General features: G+C 38.1%; 1 protein-coding gene across 2 annotated transcripts in view; it reads left to right on the top strand.

The window, feature by feature from the left end:
• The window catches only part of HHAT (hedgehog acyltransferase), a 144,112-nt gene that overhangs the window by 10,397 nt on the left and 115,026 nt on the right, over positions 1-18,689 (top strand). For both annotated transcript variants that reach the window (XM_027641686.1, XM_027641685.1), the window contains exon 8: positions 9,279-9,429. In XM_027641686.1, the coding sequence (XP_027497487.1) occupies positions 9,279-9,429 (151 nt within the window). The remainder of the gene's footprint in view (positions 1-9,278; positions 9,430-18,689) is intronic.

The raw sequence follows: 18,689 nt of genomic DNA, 5'->3' as shown, positions 1-18,689 counted from the left end.
TCAGGGAGGTTATATCTGCTCCTCCATTTTTCTTCCAGGATAACTTTAAACAATGGGCAATAAATGCCAGTAATGCAGGTAAAGACAACAGTGTTGTGAGATTTTGCTGTCAGCATTCAAGGGCAATGTCAGTCTACACTTCATGTGTGTGAAGCTGCAATTGTGTTCTACATCACTGTGTGGTGTTCCTGTGAGGTGAGACAGCAAAGAAATAAAAAACTCATAAACCCTAAACTAAACCTGGGCTGACTTACAGTGCTTGTTTAAAAATGCTAGTGTACCATTGTCATTTATGGCCATGTAAAGCATAAATGCTGAAGTGACCTAAAGTAACACTGCTGAGAGCACACAGGAAGAAAATTAAGAGAAAAACAGTATCTGGGAGAATGTTAATTACCCAACAGTAAGAGAAGTATTTTCTCTTGTGTGGATGGAATTATAGGCACATGATTTTATACAAACAGCAATATACCAAAGTGGTATGGTTTCGATGCCTGTGTATTTAACTGTAACAAAGGTGCAAGCTGCCTTCAATATTACTGTTCATGTGCATTAGCTACTGTTAGTATATTCTGTGAATTGTATGTTTTTTGGTTTTAGTTTTTCTTTAACTTCTAAAATTTTTAGATTTGTGTGTTTTGGCAACTAAACCAAGGGTCCTTGTAGGTCGAATGTTGTGAAGTTCTTTTCTCTATGCCCTTTATGAACCAGTATGTGCACTACTGTACCAGCGCTCTTGACCTATAGGTTATATTACCCCATTCCTTATGTTTCACTTGCAAATGCCTCGTTCTGTGTGTTCTCCTACTTATCTGAATGTGAGCAAGTCAAAGCCAGTGCAGAGCAGAGCTTCTCCCTCTCTACAGGAAATTACCTTTTGTCCCAAATAACCCACCTGGGTTTTTTGTTTGGTGTTCCTTGGGTGATGTATTACTGTAGTGTCTTAAAGGCACAGAGGGCATTGTAGCCTTGCTTCACTCTTTGCTTGTTGAATGAGTATCCTTCAGTCTCTTCACTGGCTATGTAATCTGGATAGATGAAACCTATCTCTTGAATAAATAATGTGGTTTAGGAATGGTATTCTCCACTTCAGTACTCCCATTAAAAGTGTGCTACTTCCCCTCCCCCCCTCCAGTTGGAAGTCCAAGAGGCAAAGATCACAGGTTGAGATAATAACAATTTACTGGAAATGGCAATGGAATAAGAAAATAAACAGTCACAATATTAATAACAAAAGTGTACAAAAGAGAGAGTGTGGAGCTCAAGCCACATTCATGCCGCTCCAACTACTTCATCTGCCTGGGGACCAGCGTTACTCCACTGCTCCGTCCACCACACTTGCTCAACCTGAAAGAACCCCTTTTCCTCTGAAGTGAGAGTCCCTTTCCCACCCCTGACAATGACCTCAGGTGGTATAGAATAACTTTGTCTTATCCATGTCCTCTCCTGGCTACTGCAGAAATGAACCCTGTTCTGGCCCAAACCAGGACATGTGGCATGTGCTTTCCAGCATTGTTGGGGTACTGTGGATGGAAACTCTGCTGTCATTGAAGTATCTGTGCAATCTCTTTAATTGCTGCTTTATACAGGTTATATTTGTAACTGGCTTTATTAAAAGCAATTAACTGAGTGATAAGAGTGTTGGGAATTGTGAACAAAAGAGTGAGGACAGTGTATGTTTAGGTTGTCTAAAGGTAGAACCTTCACTTCTCTCCCGGTGCCCTGTTTCCCTGGATTACTGCTATCCCTATGTTAGCTTGTGCCTGGCAGCTGCCAGTAAAGACAGCTTCTGTGCCTGCCCTGTGGATCGGCATGCTATGGATGTACATAATAACCAACCTGCCCTGAGAGAGTGCAGGTTGCATCAATCCTTTAATGAGTAGAAAGTGTCTTGTTGTACTATGCCTCTTGGATTTTGGGGGGTTTAAATGAGAAATAGTTTGAGTCCTAACTGGAGGGTCCTCTGAAAAACAGCAGTTTTCCTAAAGTTATTTTTCATGTTATATAGAGGAACTTCTCTACTAAGAGAGAAAATGGACAGGCATTATTTAAGCTCTTTGGCTAGAGAGTATGAAGTCTATTGTTAAATTTTTTTCCATGTTGAAGACATTTTGCTGGCTTTCTGACCTTGATATGAGAAAAAGCTTGTTGCTCCCACATCTTACATGGACTAAATACAATATGAAAATATTACGGATCTGTTTTCAGGGTATCCCCACCCCTACTCAATACCAAAATCCCCATATGCCACACAGATGTCAGAATTTCTTCTACCACATATTCTTCCTCATGTTTAATTTGTTTCCTTTGGCATTCTGCACATACTTCTTTAAACTTGCATGTTTATATTGCAGGAGGCTGTGGCCATAGTACTGAAGATCTAATGCCATGTGCATTAACAAAAAGCTGCATTACGTGGGTCTGAAAACAGTATCATTTCAAACTGAGTATGCAGTTTTGTTTTGCTTCCTCAGTGACCTGTGTTTGGTAGCAAGAATAACAATGTCAGTCTTTGGTGTGGAGGAAGAGGAGGTGATGAGAGCTAGCTTTGAGGAGAGGAGCTTTTAGATTTCCCAGTGCTAAGTCTTTTGGGTAGCTTGAGATATGAATGATTTTCAGTCATCATCCATAGCTCTTTAATCTTCTCTGTATAGGGCAGTGGGAATCTTGTCTGGATATTGGGGAAGGCATTCAACCCTATCCTGCAGATAGTATGAGATAGAGAAAACAAAATCCATGTGAAATCTTGCACTTGTTTCTTCAGTGACTCCTGTATTGGCCTGTGCATTTCTTCAATGCAGTGGGCTCCAGTGCTGTACCTCTCTTTCCCAGCAGAAGATATTACTGCTCTCCAAGACCCCCACCAGACATGATAAGCACCTGACAGCATAGTACTAAGGGTTGCTCATGGCCTGGGCTTTGGTGCTCTCCTCAGAGTGCCTCATTTCTAAGACCTGCTATTCCTGACAGCCCTGTCCTTGCAGCAAACCTTGGCTTCAAATCCTTCTCAGCAATGCTGATCTTCTGTGCTAGGAATTATATAAAAAAACAGGTCATACCAAGGAGTGTAGCTTTCCAGTAGCCAAATATGAGCTCCTACACTTGGAACAGAATAAGGAATACAAAGTGACTGTATCCAAATGTGTGCCTGTTTGCCATATCTCTGTGTCCCTTCAGTTGGTGGAGGGGATGTTAATGTCTGAACACAGAATTAATTTTAAAATGTCAGCTGTGCAAGCACAGAACTGTTATTTACTGGTCCCAGGAAGCCATTGTTTGGAGAATGTGAGTGTTTTCCAGAATTCACAAATCATTGTGTCTATGTTCACAAATATTTGTCTGTGGATAGTTAACTATTGACATATTGAGCAATATTAGGGCATTTGTGCTTTTTTAATGTTGAGCATCAAATGCAATGTTTGTAGCAATTCCATGGTTTTATGCCAGTGCTGCATCTCATTCTGGTAGCATCAGTCAGATTGTCTGAAAGAATGGAGTGCTTTCAGAATTAAAAATGACATAGTAGGAAGACCTGTACTCCATGTTAATGGAAACCATGACAGATCATTCTTCTCAGTTTTTAAAGTTAATTTGGATTAATTTGCTGCCTTTACATTTTACACTGTAAAATGAAGATTTGCAGGCACCAAGAAGAAAAGCCACTATGAATTCCAATAGTCCAGTATCCTGGTGAACTGCAGCATACTGGAGGAATAGCTACACTAGGCCAGATTAGAGGTGGTTCTGTTCTACTGAGAAATGTTCGGATATGGTATGTAATAAAGCCAGGAAAAAGAGTAAAGGATAGGTAGATTGGTGATCCTTTTCAATGTATGTTCTTCAGGCTTCTGTGTCTGAATGACAAATTTACTGACATATAATGGGGAGTTCAGTAGCATTAGTTGAAAGAACTTAAATTGAAACAAGTGATTTTGTATTAATGGTAAAATTCACTCTGCTGGGATACATTGTATTATATAGAAACTGAAACAAATGTTGTATGTTGCTAGTTCATTTCTTCGTGAAGTTCAATTCTGATAAGGCAGATGTTGAAAAAGCACTGCCTATATTTCCCTTATGAGGTTTCACATTTATCCTGTGCTGGTGATTCAGCACCATCTACTCATCTCTGCTCATCTGAGCAGAGCTTCATGTAAGTCTTGCAAGGTATAGGGAATGATGAAAGTCAGAATTCTGCATGAGAATGTATTGTTTAATACAATTGTTGCACTTGATTTATCTATGATATTAATAGCTGTAGATGTGAAAATATATTTGACTAGGAATCTATAGGTGCTTTGTCAGGTGTGTGATGTATAGACATACATCTGAGATGTACACATGTATGACAGAATGTTTTGAATGCTCTGTGGGTTTAATGTGTTGGTCTTAACCATGTGCTGGTTTTTTTTTTCTAGTGAAGTATGCACCAGTTAGGGTTAATTAACTATCATTGTTTTAACTATTAACTAGGCTCTAATACCTCAAAAGGGTATTTTAATATGAGTGGCATGTAAGTCAGTCTAGAATGTGATCTATTCAAAGATGGATCCACATGGTTTAATCTGTAAGTGCTGATTATATATTTAATTTGTTAGAAGAAAACATGTTACATGAATTCCTCCTTGAAAGTGAGACCTAGCTGAGTAGTCTGTGTAGGTTGGATGTAAGGTGCTGGTTTTCATGTGTGTGCAGTTTTTTCTGATAAACCCGTAGATAGCAAATGGATTTCTGAGTTCATTTTAAGAAGCATGCAGTGTTTTGCTATTGAAATTAGGGTGTCTGTGCATTATGAAATACTAAGAGTGATCTGAGACTTCTTTCATCCTGTAAGATTATAGGGAGAAACTGATAAAATATTTGGCATCTTGATGTCTGTTTTGAAAACTGGAAATATGAACATGAATCAGAAGTCTTAGATTTTATTTTCTAAAATATTAAGTAGTTCGTTGTTTTAGATAAAGAAGTGTGTGTCTGGGAAAGTAAATTTTTTTCTAATCTTTTCTGCAGGATAAACTTCCAGATAGTATTGTTAATTAACCTACTTCTATGACTACTTTTTTTATTCGTTGTTGTGACTTAACTCCAGATAGAAACTGAGCACCACGCAGCTGCTCACTCCTTTTGCAGTGGGGTGGGAAGACAACTGGAAGGATAAAACTGAGGAAACTTAAAGGCTGAGGTAAAGACAGTTTAATAGATAAAGCAAAAGCTGCATGTGCAAGCAAAGCAAAACAAGGAACTAATTCACTGCTTCCATGGGCAGACAGGTGTTCAGCCATCTTCAGGAAAGCAGGGCTCCATCATGCACAATGGTTACTTTGGAAGACAAATGCCACCACCAGGAACATCCCCTCTTTCTTCTTCCCTCAGCTATATATGCTGAACATGAGCATATGGTATAGCATATCCCTTTGGTCAGTTTGTGTCATCTGTCATGGCTGTGTCCGCTCCGCTCCACAAATCCCTGTAGCCCTCCAGCCTTCTTGCTGGTAGGGTGAGGAGCAGAAAAGGCCTTGACTCACTAAGCCCTGCTCAGCAGTAATGAAAACATCCGTGTGTTTTCATCAGCTCTATGTTCAGCACAAGTCCAAAACACAACCCCATACTAGCCACTGTGAAGAAACACACCTTCCACTAGACCAGGTTTCTCAAAGACCTTGGGAATATTCAAGGTAGGTGCCTTTAAGGCATGTGTGTGCTTGAAAAACTTTCTGGTTTTCTTTAACCTGGAAGAACTGTCTATGCCTTGACTGAGAGTCCCTTGACAGCTCTGTTTAGTCTTGTGTAAGTAATTTCATTCTGGGATCTTTATGTCCATTTAGCTTTGTCTAAAAATAAGCACTTAGCCTCCAGGACAAACACTGTGGTATTTACTTTCCTGCCACTGCTCCATACGCATCAGGATGTTTCTTGCTTCTTGTGTGCTACTGGAAGGCTGGGATATTTTGAACTTGATGCAGCCCCAAATTCTGAGCTGTTATAAATCTCTGCTTCCTATTAGACTTCTGCCACGTGTCAGTAACTCTTTTGAAATGTGACTGCATATTTATCTCTGTTTTCTAGTGGAACCTGTCCTAATACTTGACAGAAATAAGCATCTGCCGTCAGTAATGTCATAGGGTCAATGTAGCTGCAAAAACAGTAAAGTTGTGATGTGCTCATAATAAAATTGCCTTCTAAGTTACAGTTGACCATGAGTTTTGGTGATGGTGATACTTTATGGACAGAAAAATGCCGAGTATGGTTTGTAATACCTGGATCCAAGTGTTTTGTTGCTTGCTACTTGTTAACTTCTGTCAAAAAAATACTAGACAGAGTTCTGAGAATATGTAGACTAAAACAAATTGAAAATTGTGAATATTCTAAATTCTAATTATCCTTGAAACTAAGCTCTATGAAACTTAGGAAATACAGTTTTGCAATAAATTTAAGGTTAAGGAAAATATTTGAAGGTCTATAAATATATTTTTAAAGCATAGGAAAATCTAGAATATTTTGAGGATTACAAGATGATAAATTGAAAATACCAACTTCTATGAAAGTAATTTACTTTAATCTGGGACTTCAAACAGCTTGACTGTTGAAGTATATGGGGTCAAGATTGGTACTTTTAACTATTTTATCCCTTAACACATTTCTATTTTAAAAAAAATAATTAACCTTGTCTCTGAATCCTTTGAACTAATTTATTTTGGGGAAAAGATAATTCTGGCAATACTTTTTCCCTTAGATGTGTTTTAATATACACTTAATATAGCTTGTTTCCAATTTAAGATAATGGTCATGTGTGAGGACGAGTTCTTAAGCTTTCTATCAAATGCTAGAGAACAAATTACATGATAGTGTTAATGAATTTGAGAAATTTGGCATTGATCTTAAATTTGGCTTTGATTTCATGTTTTTAAACCAGGTGAAGCAGTGTATTCTGGCTGCCTTATGCTAGAATGGAGCAAATGCAAAGCAGCTAGGATGTCTCGGGTATGCAAGAAGATTTAAAGGCTGTGCCTGTTACCAGTGCAGCCCAGCTGTTATGTGTGGCTGTGAATCTTGCCCTTAGCTTTCCATGTGTGTCCTGAACTCTCCTACTTCTGGGATGAGTTCAAAACCAATGAGAACTTAGTCTCTGTATTTTGACAGGGACCTTTGTGTTGCTGTTATTGTGACTCTTAGAATCGCCACTCGCGGAACAGCTCGTGTGTGCCAGGTCGTGATTGGTTATGTGATGTCTGTGTTTAAGATACCACTGCTACTGAGCTGTCTGTCCGTTACAGTAATGACAACTTACATGGGTGTTATTGGAGATGGGTGAAAATGCCTTTTTTTCCTAAAACTTGCATATCTTTGTATCTGAGAACTCAGAATCTTTCATCTTTGTATTTAAAATCAAATGTATTGATTTTCAAGTCTCAAGAGAGTGGAATTCTGTTTCTAAATATCTTTCCATCAAGCACAACCAAAGGATTTTGAGTTTTACTACTGCACAGGCAGCTGTGCTCTTCATAATTGGTTTGTGTGGGTGTCGGCGTTCAACTCTCCAGTGAAATTTGCCAGAAAAGAAATGAGACTCTGAATGAGATAGGAATTAAAGCAGAAAGTTGATGGTATAGATGATTTAGCAGTAATCTAATGTGGAGCTAATTGGCTAGTATCCAAATTGTGCTTCTGATTATTTGTTTCCCTCTGGGGGAAAATGTTATTGAAAACTAGATGGCTGCTCCCCTGAAGTAAAAAAACATAAGCTTCGTGTCTTGGTATTTTGTTCTAACATCAGTTTTTATCTTGTATGTCACAACTGTTTCCTATAATGTGCATGGATCATAATATTAAAACTAAAAATGTTGGATTGTAGTAGCAAAATACTGGCTATGTGTAGGCCAGGAGGAGTTTTGCATTTTCACTCTAGGCTGCTATACAGTAGAGGAATTTTTAATTTTTAACTTTTGGTTGTCATCCATAGTATACTCATTAGTCAGCAGAATGCAAAAGGGATGTTTTGCACCCAGAAAAGGAAGATTATTTAAACGTTCATGGACTTGTACTGCTGCAGTCAGATTGAAAACTTTATCTCCAAGGAAAGCCTGCTGGAAGGATTTAAAATTAGGCTAAATATCTAAAGTGCTTCAGTCAAATTAGTTAATATGACTGAGGTAAAGCAGAACACTAGAATGAAAGTAAATGTAAAAATTGCATTACATAATTTTTTTTCTCTACTGAAGAATAATAATTTTAGTTTCCCTTCGTGGTGAGATTTTCCTTTTGTAAATTGTCAGTTAGAAGGAAAAGTTCGCCAAAGTTGGGTCTTTTAGGAATGAATCACCAGTTTCTGTAAATGTGTCAGCCCCTGCTTTTTACTGGCTTTCTACTTGTGATTATTGGTCAATGCCATTTTGTTCAGCAGAAAACATTTAGAATATTAATATGAATCATCTTCCTTTGTAATACATTCAAAGGTTGTTACTTGCATGAATAATAACTCTGAGAATATGTATGATTTTCACCTCACACCTGTGCAAGATGCTACATTTTGTGCCATACCCTGAGGTTAAATCGTGAGCAAACACACTGCCAAAATTTCTCCTTTGGAAATCAGGTAGCTAGAGCACCTTAAGGAGACCTTTGTCCTGTGGGTTTAAAAATTGAAATATGCTTTAAGCATTATCCCAAGTGGAGTTCCAGTCTTCTATGCCTTGGCTGCAGCAGAAGGGATCTTGTAGAGGGTATTTTCTGGGAACTTAATCTGATGGGATGTGGGATGTTTGTGGGGCTGTCAGGATAAGCTACAATGGTAAACATTGTTTATATCTGTTCTGCAGAAAAAAGTGTAGAGTGGTTGTTTGGTGGTGGGTTTTTTTTGTTTGTTTGGGGTTTTTTTGTGGGTTTTTTGTTTGTTTTTTAACAAAGATAAATTTCATTTTCCCTGTGGTACATGTTCATTGCTTATATCAGTATGTTCTGATTTTAACTCAACATAAGTCAGTATTTATTTTTTTCATAGCAACACCCACAGTCCAGAGATTTTTGCAGGTGGAACTACAGGTACATACTTGTGCCTTCATATTGGAATGATGGTATTATTTTGTGTGTGTGCCTAATGTCATAAGGGTATGTGCTTTCGTCCTGTGGCTGTTGCAAAAGTAGCTGGTGTCTATCCCATCAACCGATGATGCTTGTCTTAGTTCTTTGAATAATTGCTGTTTGGAAGTAGTCAGTATTAACAGGTTTTAAAAATATTTCAGACCTTGTTTAAGGTATGTTTATTTTTTTTTTTCTTTTAGGTGGCCTGGCTCTAGCTCAAGTACTGTTTTTTTATGTGAAATACCTGGTTCTGTATGGTGTTCCTGCCCTCCTCCTTCAAATGGATGGACTCAAACCTCCAGCTCTGCCTCGCTGTGTGAGCCTGATGCACAGTTTCACTAAAATGTGGAGGTTAGTCCTTATTGCTTTTCAGACAGTTTATTACTGATATATGGCAGTCAGTGTATAAGAACATGTATGTGAATGTGAACACACACGTATGTTTGCTTTCATGTGCTTGTGCTCTTTCTCTTACACCCGTGATTCTTCTTTAGCACTTTTAAAATGAACTTCAATTCGATGGTTACTTTTTTCCCTCCATGGACAGATAAGGCCAAGCATCTCTTTCAGCATTTTCATCCTCATAATTTTTTTCCTTCCAGAGAAGGAAAATAAATGCTTGATTGATCACGAGGAAAGGTGTAGTTATTACACTTCAATATGCAGAGTCATATGGTAGAGAAAGCCTTCAACGGACTAGAAGTACTATGAAAATGATACTTATTTATAAAGTGGGATGAATTTCTGAATCTCTTTTGTTGTTAAGGAAGTTTCAGAACAATGTTTCACCATAAACCTGTGAGCTTTGAATCATATGGTTGCTTTAAATCAATGTTCACTGAAGTCTTTTTACTGAAAACCATCTCCCAGGGGGATTCTGCTTAATATTTAGCTTCTGTGTAGCAGTGGATTCACTTGACTTCTCTCCTCTCTTGTTTTTCTCTGCACTATCGAATATTCCTTCAGTCTGTGGAATTCTGTGCCCCAGACGTCTGAAAACATTCCTGAAATGATTTAGACTTGTCAGCTTTTTAGTGCAGAGACTCCTCGTGTTATGTTAATGCAGAGCCTCTCAGAATGGTGCTTACCCTGTCTTGTCTCTGACTGCTTTGCAATATGAATAAAGCTTTTCATTTTAGTCATAAAAACAGTGGGCCTGCTGTTATCAGTTTTATTGGATGAGATTTTAATTTTGTTTTCAGCTTGAAGCTAGCTGTAACAAGAAAGCTTTATAGTTTATAATAGTTAGCAACTGTAGATCTGTAGTATTCAAAGAAATGCAGCAGGCATAGAGTGCAGAACACAGGTGAACTGTTAAAAATTATTTGAGCTACTAACAACTGCCTTGGTTTCAATGCTCTTTCAGAGTTTGAACTTAAGACTTACAGAGTTAATATAGAAATTTGTCATTTTTACCAGGCACTCTCCTGAGAGCAGCATCTCTTGGCCTCCTGGCCCTTGCAAGCAAATTTGCAAACAGTAGCAGTTTTTCCTCTGTTTCTAGTTCTTATTCCAGGGAATCTGTATATTGCTCTGGAGGTGCCAAATGAAAATGAACTCCAAAACACTGCTGTGCCAGGTAGTTGTAACAGGGCATGCAAAGGTACTCGACACCTGCAAATATGTGTGGTGTATCACAGTAAAAACATTGGATGCCCCTTAAAAAAATATTCATAATGTTTGTAAGAAAATTGAAACTAATATCTAAGTGGAAAATTTAATTATTTCTTTATAGAAGCAAAAAATGTCAAGTGCTGGTATTTACCTTTTGCCTAATTATTTAATTCATATCAAACATTCACTGTCAGAAATAATAAGTTACCTCATCAATTGAACTTGTTTGTTTGCTTTGAGTGTTGAAAAAAGTCAGTTAATATACCTGATTTGATTTCTTGCTCTCAAAGTCCTGTAGATAGTAGAGCTTTCTGTAGCTGCTAGTGTTATGGGTCATTCTCAATTATCTAAGAAGTTTTGTGAATGCCCTGAATTATGATGCCCTTATGCCTTTACAGTTAAACTCTTCAATCACACTACCCAGAGGCTTTGCAGTCTTATGTGGTATATTGGCATGTTCTATAGGAATGTTGTGTTAGAAGTAGAAATAATAACCTTTGTTTCTGAACTGTATGACCGAACAGGACAGGAAGTTGGGAAATTGGGGGTGTAGCATAAAAGCCAGCAAAAATGGGGAAAGTAAATGGCTCATGTTGCAAAGCCTTCAGAAAAGTGACAGTGTTTCCTTAAGATGCTAAATAGGCTGTTGTAGCTTGTGAATACAAGAACTTTAATGTGAATGTTCATAGCAACTTTATTAGAGTGGGTCAAATTTAAATGTTAATAATGCAGTGCCTAGTTTTAAGCGGGTAGAGTGAGATGTGTACTAGACTTTGTTTTCATAAAACGGTAGTCTGGTAAAGCTTATTAAAGGCTTCTAAGGGCCAAATTGGGAAATGGAGTGTCCAGAAATGATCCAGTTGATATGGAGTACACCACTGTTACCTGGCTGGCATCAGGGACACTGCTCAGAAAAAAGCAGTTGTGTATGCTTGGCTCACTCTTACCCTTCTTGCTGGTGTCCACTTGAGAATATTGTTAGAAACAGGATTTTATGCTGGCTAGGCTTTTGAAGACCCAGTTATTGTTGTTTTTATGTCTCAAAGCTTTCAGCAGTGCAGATCTTGAAGGAGAGAAGGTAGCCTGAAGAGAAAGGCAACATGAATGTCACAATGTAAGGAATGCAAATATGCTACTTAGAAGTCTTCCACCACCACCTTTGAGCATAACAAAGCTTTTGATCCGACCCATCCAGACCAATGTCACTTATAATCAGTACATGCTGACATAATTCACTGTGATACAGCAGGTGGAAGAGCTTCCAGTCAGGAAGGTAAGAAAAATACCACAGTGTATCTGAAGTTTCTCTAGAGCTGAAAAGGAAAGCAGGAATCAAAGAACAAAATCAAGTATTCTGTCTCTCCGTTTATGGTACTAAACAATAAACTAAATTTTGTCCATTCAGACTTAAAAATTAAAGACTTTAATTGAAAAAGTTATCAACCTTATACTAGGTTCTCCCGAAGCCATATTTAATCAAGACAGTCTCTCAAGTAAAAAAATTATCAATCTTGTTTGCTATCTCGAGACAAATACAGGTGTTGAATGTGTTACTGTGGTTTCATTTTACCAGGGTATCATTAACTTGCTAAATATGCAGCTGCATAGCTAATAAATGCATGATAAAGATATTGCTATTCAAAACCTTTATCACATCTGCGAAATGGAACCTCTGAGCTCCTGATTTCCAGAGAGGATAGCAGTTCAGTGGCACATGAACTTAGTTTTTAGGGTCTGCTTTACCTTAAGTCATAAAAAAGTCATTAAAATCTAGTTTTTGTCACCAAGGTTAAAAGCAAGGAAATGAATTCTGAGAGAGAACCAATGTTGCTGGAAACTTGCAAGTGCTTTTAAAGAACTAGCCAAGGCTGATGTCTGCCATACAACTTTTCAGGGGGTGTGTGTGAATTGTGTAGTGCAACTGGAAAAAGTTACGGAAACTTGCAAATTACTAAAATATGAAAAAATATCTTAGTGGAAGAGTAGTGGTGTGGAAACTACAGAAATAATAGATAATACATAACTAAATCTTATATCAGTTTTGACTTTTTGGTAAATGACTTTGGCAATTTATTCCACAAAGAAACTTGTCAGTTTGTAAATTAGGACAACAGGCCTGCTGCCGTTTGTGGAAAAAAAAATTGTGCTTCTATTTTTATGTTTCTATGCTATGTTACTGAATGTGACAAGTGCTCTTCTGCAAAGATGTTGGACACACTGATTGGATATGTTTTGACATGCCATGGGAACAGCATGGCATAAGAAACCAATTATCTCTGGTCATAGACTGATTTGAAATGTGCAGAAGCACAACACTTCTTGATGATGCTCGGAGGGCTGAAGCGCCTTTCCTGAGAGAGTTGGGGTTGTTCAAGCTGGAGAAGAGAAGGCTCTAGGGAGATCTCATAGCTTAAAATGGGGCTTACAAGAAAGAGGGAAAGTTATTTTACATGAATAACAAGGGGGAATGGCTTTAAAGTGAAAGATGAGAGGTTCAGAGGAAGTAATTCTTTACTCAGGGGTAAACTGGTGAGGCACTGGAACAGGTTGCCCAGAGAAGCTGTGGATGACCCATCCCTGGAAGTGTTCAAGGACAGGTTGGATGGAACCCTGACCAACCTGTTCAAGTGGAAGGTGCCCCTGCCCATGGCTGAGGAGTTGGGATAGATGATCTTTAAAGGTCCTTTTCAACCCAAACCATTCTATGACCTCTTTGTCTTTCCACCTTAAAATTTGTTCATTCCCAAGTATCTTATCCCAAAATAATTTGGAGCCAAGTGTCTTTTGGACAAATTGTGCTAAAACTTGATGCATGTTTAATATAGGTTAGTCTCAGGCAGGACGGAGGCTTTTCAGGAAGGCATTAAGGAGTAGTGTTTTGGAAAGTAAATTTCACCGTAAACAGAATTTCATCTAGGATAAAGAAAATGGAGTTGAAGAAATGCTACCAGAGAAAAATGAAACGTGCAATGGGAAACATCTGTCCATTTTCAAGTACTATGCTATAAATTCTAGATTCTACCTTGTATTTAACACCCTGATACTTGACCAGAGAAGAGTCTAACATGTCAACCCCCCATTTGCTTGCATGCTAACAGGTGGACTAGGAGAGCTGTATTTTGCATGTACAGACACACATTCACACTTCTGTATGAACACATGTTAAGTTTATCCCATAGACCTTTTGGTGGCATCCAAAAATGTCATGTGGGTTGTGATTTGCAAGAGGTTGTCTGCAATTCAGTCTTGTGTACCTGCCTCATTATTGCTGAAGCATTTGCTTTAGATGAAAAAAATGTGCAAGGTCTCAGTGAATTTTTCCAAGTTATGGATTAGAGTTTTGCTGTGGGCTAATCACATTCTTCGCTATAACCAATCCGTAGAAAATGAATCTACAAGTGATAATGTAAATTCATCTGCATCTGTTTCTTCTGTATCCTGATACTTTTTGTCTACATTTACTGTTGTTCCTGAAACCTTCCTTCCTGTTGTTCCTGAAACCTTCCTTCCTCTGGGAATGGTTGCTTGTGTATGTCTATCAAAAAAGACTGTACCAGGGGTTTTTCCCCTAGTTTCAGATTCTTTTTGGGAAAAGACAAGTCTGATACTGATGTTATGTGTGAGTGTGAGCACAAGAGATCACTGTGACCACGTGCAGTAATTTTGGAATGATGAACAGCATGCAAAAACTTCCCATCTTTTATTGCTGACTTAAACTCTTGATAACATTTATTTAATTGCCTATTCTTGGCTTATGGTGAGGACTGGAATAGATTTTTAAGCAAGGAAAATGGATTTCCTGACCTGTAGAGGAAAGGTAATCACTTGAGCGCTTTTTCACCCCTGCATTTAAATAAGATCAGAAACGGTGTTCCTGTCAATGCTTGATTTGGGAAGCTTGCCCCCTTAAATTCCCAAACAGCCAATGTCTGGCACAAGTTAACGCAAACATAATTGCTTATAACAATAACAACTACAGCTGTGCTGCAGATATGTGCAGCCAGGATGACATCCCTGCCTCTGGGCTCAGAATAATGTGCCTTTACACATTTAGGGGCTTGCACTGTGACAAACAGGGAAAGGGTCTTTCTTTCTATTTGGGTGTTGTCGTTCTCTTTTGTTGTGGTGTTTCTGGATAGTGTGATGGATGGTCTGAAATTGGAGGTAGCAGATTTTCTCCCTAAATTTCTCCTTCCTGTGGGTTTAGTTCTCTGATTATATGTTAGTAATAAAAGCAAATTGCTGTTATTGTGCTTTCATTTGGAGGTAATTGCAGGGCAAAAAGGAAGGATGCTAAATGATAGGTCAAACTCCTTTACATGGCAGGTATCTTCAGGAGTCAGTGAAGTTACCAGTCCTTGAAAAATTTACATGGGGGAAGGAGAGGCAGGCAGTCAAAAGAAGCTCCACATCTCCATGGCAGTTTGAAGAGGGGATTCAGTGTGAATCACCCGAAGCCTAGTAAAAAATTTAAATAGCATATCCATATCTGTGGCTCAGACCTGCTGCCCAACTTGGTGTGAAAGGGTTGCAGCAGAAGCAGCAACAGCTGCTTTTCAAAACTGTAGGAAGACTTCTCTGGGGTTCTGTTCCTGGGGAGAGGATGCTGTCTGTGGCTTCGAGCCAGGGATGCTGGACCAAGCCTACCTGTACTGTGAACAGAGAATCTCATTTTCAGTACTGTAAATGGCCTAGCAGCCAGCTTCAAGAGAATCAGGTATTTTCAGATGATTTGTATTTGTCCTATTGTTCTAGACAGCTATGTTTTGGAAAGCACTCTGTACCTGTGATGGGGAATATGCAGCAGCTGCAACTGAGCAACAAGAAAAGGAAGGACATGCTCATCCATGTTTCCCTTTCCTCTGGAGTTTAGGTGCCTCTTCTGGTATATTTCCACCATTTGATATCTTCAAAGAAGTGTGTTGTAGAACTGTCTACAGCAGCTTAAAATAAAAATGTCTTTTAATTATCTAGCTTTTTTTAAAAGCTGGTTTTAATCTTAAAAAAATGTTAATGCTGCAGATTTCTATTTCACAATTAAAAGGCATCTTTTCTCCATTCTATGTTTTTAGACATGATATCTTAAATATGAAAAAAGATTTAAAAGGATATTTGGACTAAATAGTGTTGAAATGGCCTAGTGCTTATGAAGTAAGGGAAAATTGTATTGAAAATTAAGAATAGAATAAATCAATATTGCCAAAGTGCGCAGAAGCCTATGTTTGCAGACTTTAACACTGTGAAATCATAAGATCTGGTTTGTGTCCTGTCTGCATAAGTAGACTGAACCGGATCCCATATCGGTAGTAGAAATAACATGCATAAGAACAGTTTCATCATGGAAAGCTTATGTAAGTATAGAGTGGTGGCTTATGTGCTTTAAAATGCTTAATGAATATTAGTTTTCATTCTTGAGAAGATTTTTATGTGCTCTTTGAGGATTCTGGGTGTGAGTCTTGGAAAAGGAAGGGCTCTTTTTCCGTCTGTTGGTATGTAGGAACTAGGGTTGAATGTGAGGCAGATCTCCCTGTGTGTCCTTTCCACCTACAACCCCTTGGTACCCCTCAGCAGTATGATTTGGTGTTAAACACACAGCTACTGTGTGGAGTGGCAGCTCAAGTCAGGTTGGGCTTTTGAAGAGGAGAGCCTTCCTTAGAAAGGCTGTGGAGTTACATGTAGCCTTTAAATGTTACACCTGCTTGCCAATATCAGAATACCTCACCTTCTTGCCCCAATGTTGGACATTTAATTGCAGAATTACTGCACATTTTTAGTAGTAGAATAACTTGTTTCTAAAGTTGAAAAATAACACTCTCCCTGATTTACTGTATTTTTTGTTAACTGTTGTGATGCTTAAAGCTGGGTATTGATCTGTGACAGATTTTTAGCTAACATCTTACCTGAATATGTGAAAGACTGTAGTTCTGGACCAGTAGTTGTTCTCTCACTGATGAAGACAAAAGATTAAACTGCTTTTTTGAAATCAGCTAAATGCTACAGTTGCAGGCTACAGTTATCCACTGTACAGCTCAATTTTCTGTTTATATTAAAGCTTTAAAAGGTTCCTTAAATCTCTTCAGAAGAGAAAAAAATCTATTTGTTTCTTTGGAGTGTAAAAAGAGGCAAAATAATGAAGCACCCTAATTCTACTTGGATCTAAATTACATAATAGTTGGAATTTCTTTTGTGTAGTGACTGCATTGTTACTGTAATTTAAAATTGCTGGGCTTTTTTAACAATGAAACTAAGCCCATCTACTGCTAATCACCTGTGACCCCCATTCTTCACCGTAGTTTACATAGAGCTCTGCATTGATACAAACTATTACTGCTGTTCACATTTAGCAAACAGCACTCTGCTGGCTCACAAATACTGTAGAAAATGAGTAATGGCTGTTAATAAACTTGTTTGTTCTGTTTGCAATAAGAGGAGAGATCTCATAGTAATTGGACAATCACACTGCAGTGCAAGAGTCTTATGTGAGAAAGACTGAGGGAAAACTTACCCTATGGGAGTTTGCCACTAATGGGCATTAGGTTTCATCTGCTCTCCATGAGCTACCACAGGCTTTTGAAGAATCGAGGAAGGTATAAAATTAAAGCAATATTTCTTCTGAAGGGTTGTAGGAGAGATTAACAGAATACAAATGAGACTTGCTCTTTTTAAGAAAGTGTCTGTGAACTGTATCACCAAGATCCAATGTGATTTGATATGTGAGAAACAGAATTAATTTATTTTAAAGCCTCCAGAGTAGGCATACCTGTGTGTAATCTTACATTAACACTGGCAATGACTGATGCCTGCTGAAAGTTCTGCTTCTCTTTCTGGCCAGGAGATTACAGGGTTGAGGGGGAGTCACTGCATACAATCATTAAAACTTTCCTCAGGCTTTCTGATATAATGCAAGTTCTGTGTTTGATTTGAAATAAAACAACAAAACACATTAGGTCATGGATCCAATTCGTAGGCTGGAGGCCACTAGCGTTGTGAAGTGTTTGCATGTGGTCCTCAAAAGAACTTTCTCCTTGCAGCTGTCTCATTGTAGGTTATTTTTACTATGCATGTCTCCAACCTGAGATCCCAGCTAATAACTGAAACTGTGCGGATGAAGCTTTGAGACTTATTGATGCTTTCTATTTGGAGGTGAAGTTGTGTCTAACAAAATGTATACCAAAGTTGGACTGTATTCTGTCTTATACAGGCTGTTCAGAGTCAGTCCAGGTGTATTTCTGTTTCCATTAAAATTAGTGAGGGTTTTGCTCCTGATTTTGATGGGGTCAGGATTTCATTGTGGATTTCCACCACCCTTATGGCTTCTTCCTATGATGCTATGCAGTAAATACTTCCGGAGTAAAATGTTTAGAGTTTTACCTTAAAGTGATCACATAACTACAGAGTATTCTTTTTGTGAAGTAAGCTAAATGTTTGTACTGCTGAATCATTCCAGGAAAAAACAGAACACAGATTCAAAGTGTTCTATCTAAGCATGAAGTGTTAAAATTCCAGCATGTCCTTAAGCAAGTGTCAGAGAATATGATAAAAAGATGTCTTCGTGTATATACAAGTCCTGCTTATTATTACTGTAACAAGAAATTGTTTGTCAAAGATATGATATGAAAGCATTTGACAGTCTTCATATTTTTTCCTTCAAATAGCATAGATTTTCTTTTTTTACTTTTAGCTGTGTTTTTACATTGAAATGAAAGAAAGCTACTAGTTTGCTGCATTGCAGATGGTTAAAATCAAAGCTTGCAAACAAAAGACAGTCCACTGAAGCTTGATATCTAGGCTTAGCAAGTTCTTAAGATCTTGATGTTTAAAAGAACATTGAATTCACTTAAACAGAAATTTTCTTATTGGGTTGAGCTAGGATTTTTGTTCTAGGTTGCATGGTAAGAATGGAGATGCATAGGAAATGAAAGGATTTGTTATTATTTATCTTGAAGGAATGCCAAAAGAGGTCCATATATGTATTTGTTCTCAATTCTGCTACCATA

This window comes from Corapipo altera, unplaced genomic scaffold (assembly GCF_003945725.1).
Source record: "Corapipo altera isolate COAL_440 unplaced genomic scaffold, ASM394572v1 48b, whole genome shotgun sequence".
Lineage (NCBI taxonomy): Eukaryota > Metazoa > Chordata > Aves > Passeriformes > Pipridae > Corapipo > Corapipo altera.
The sequence above is the reverse complement of the archived record's forward strand: the minus strand, read 5'-3'. Positions and strand labels throughout refer to the sequence as shown.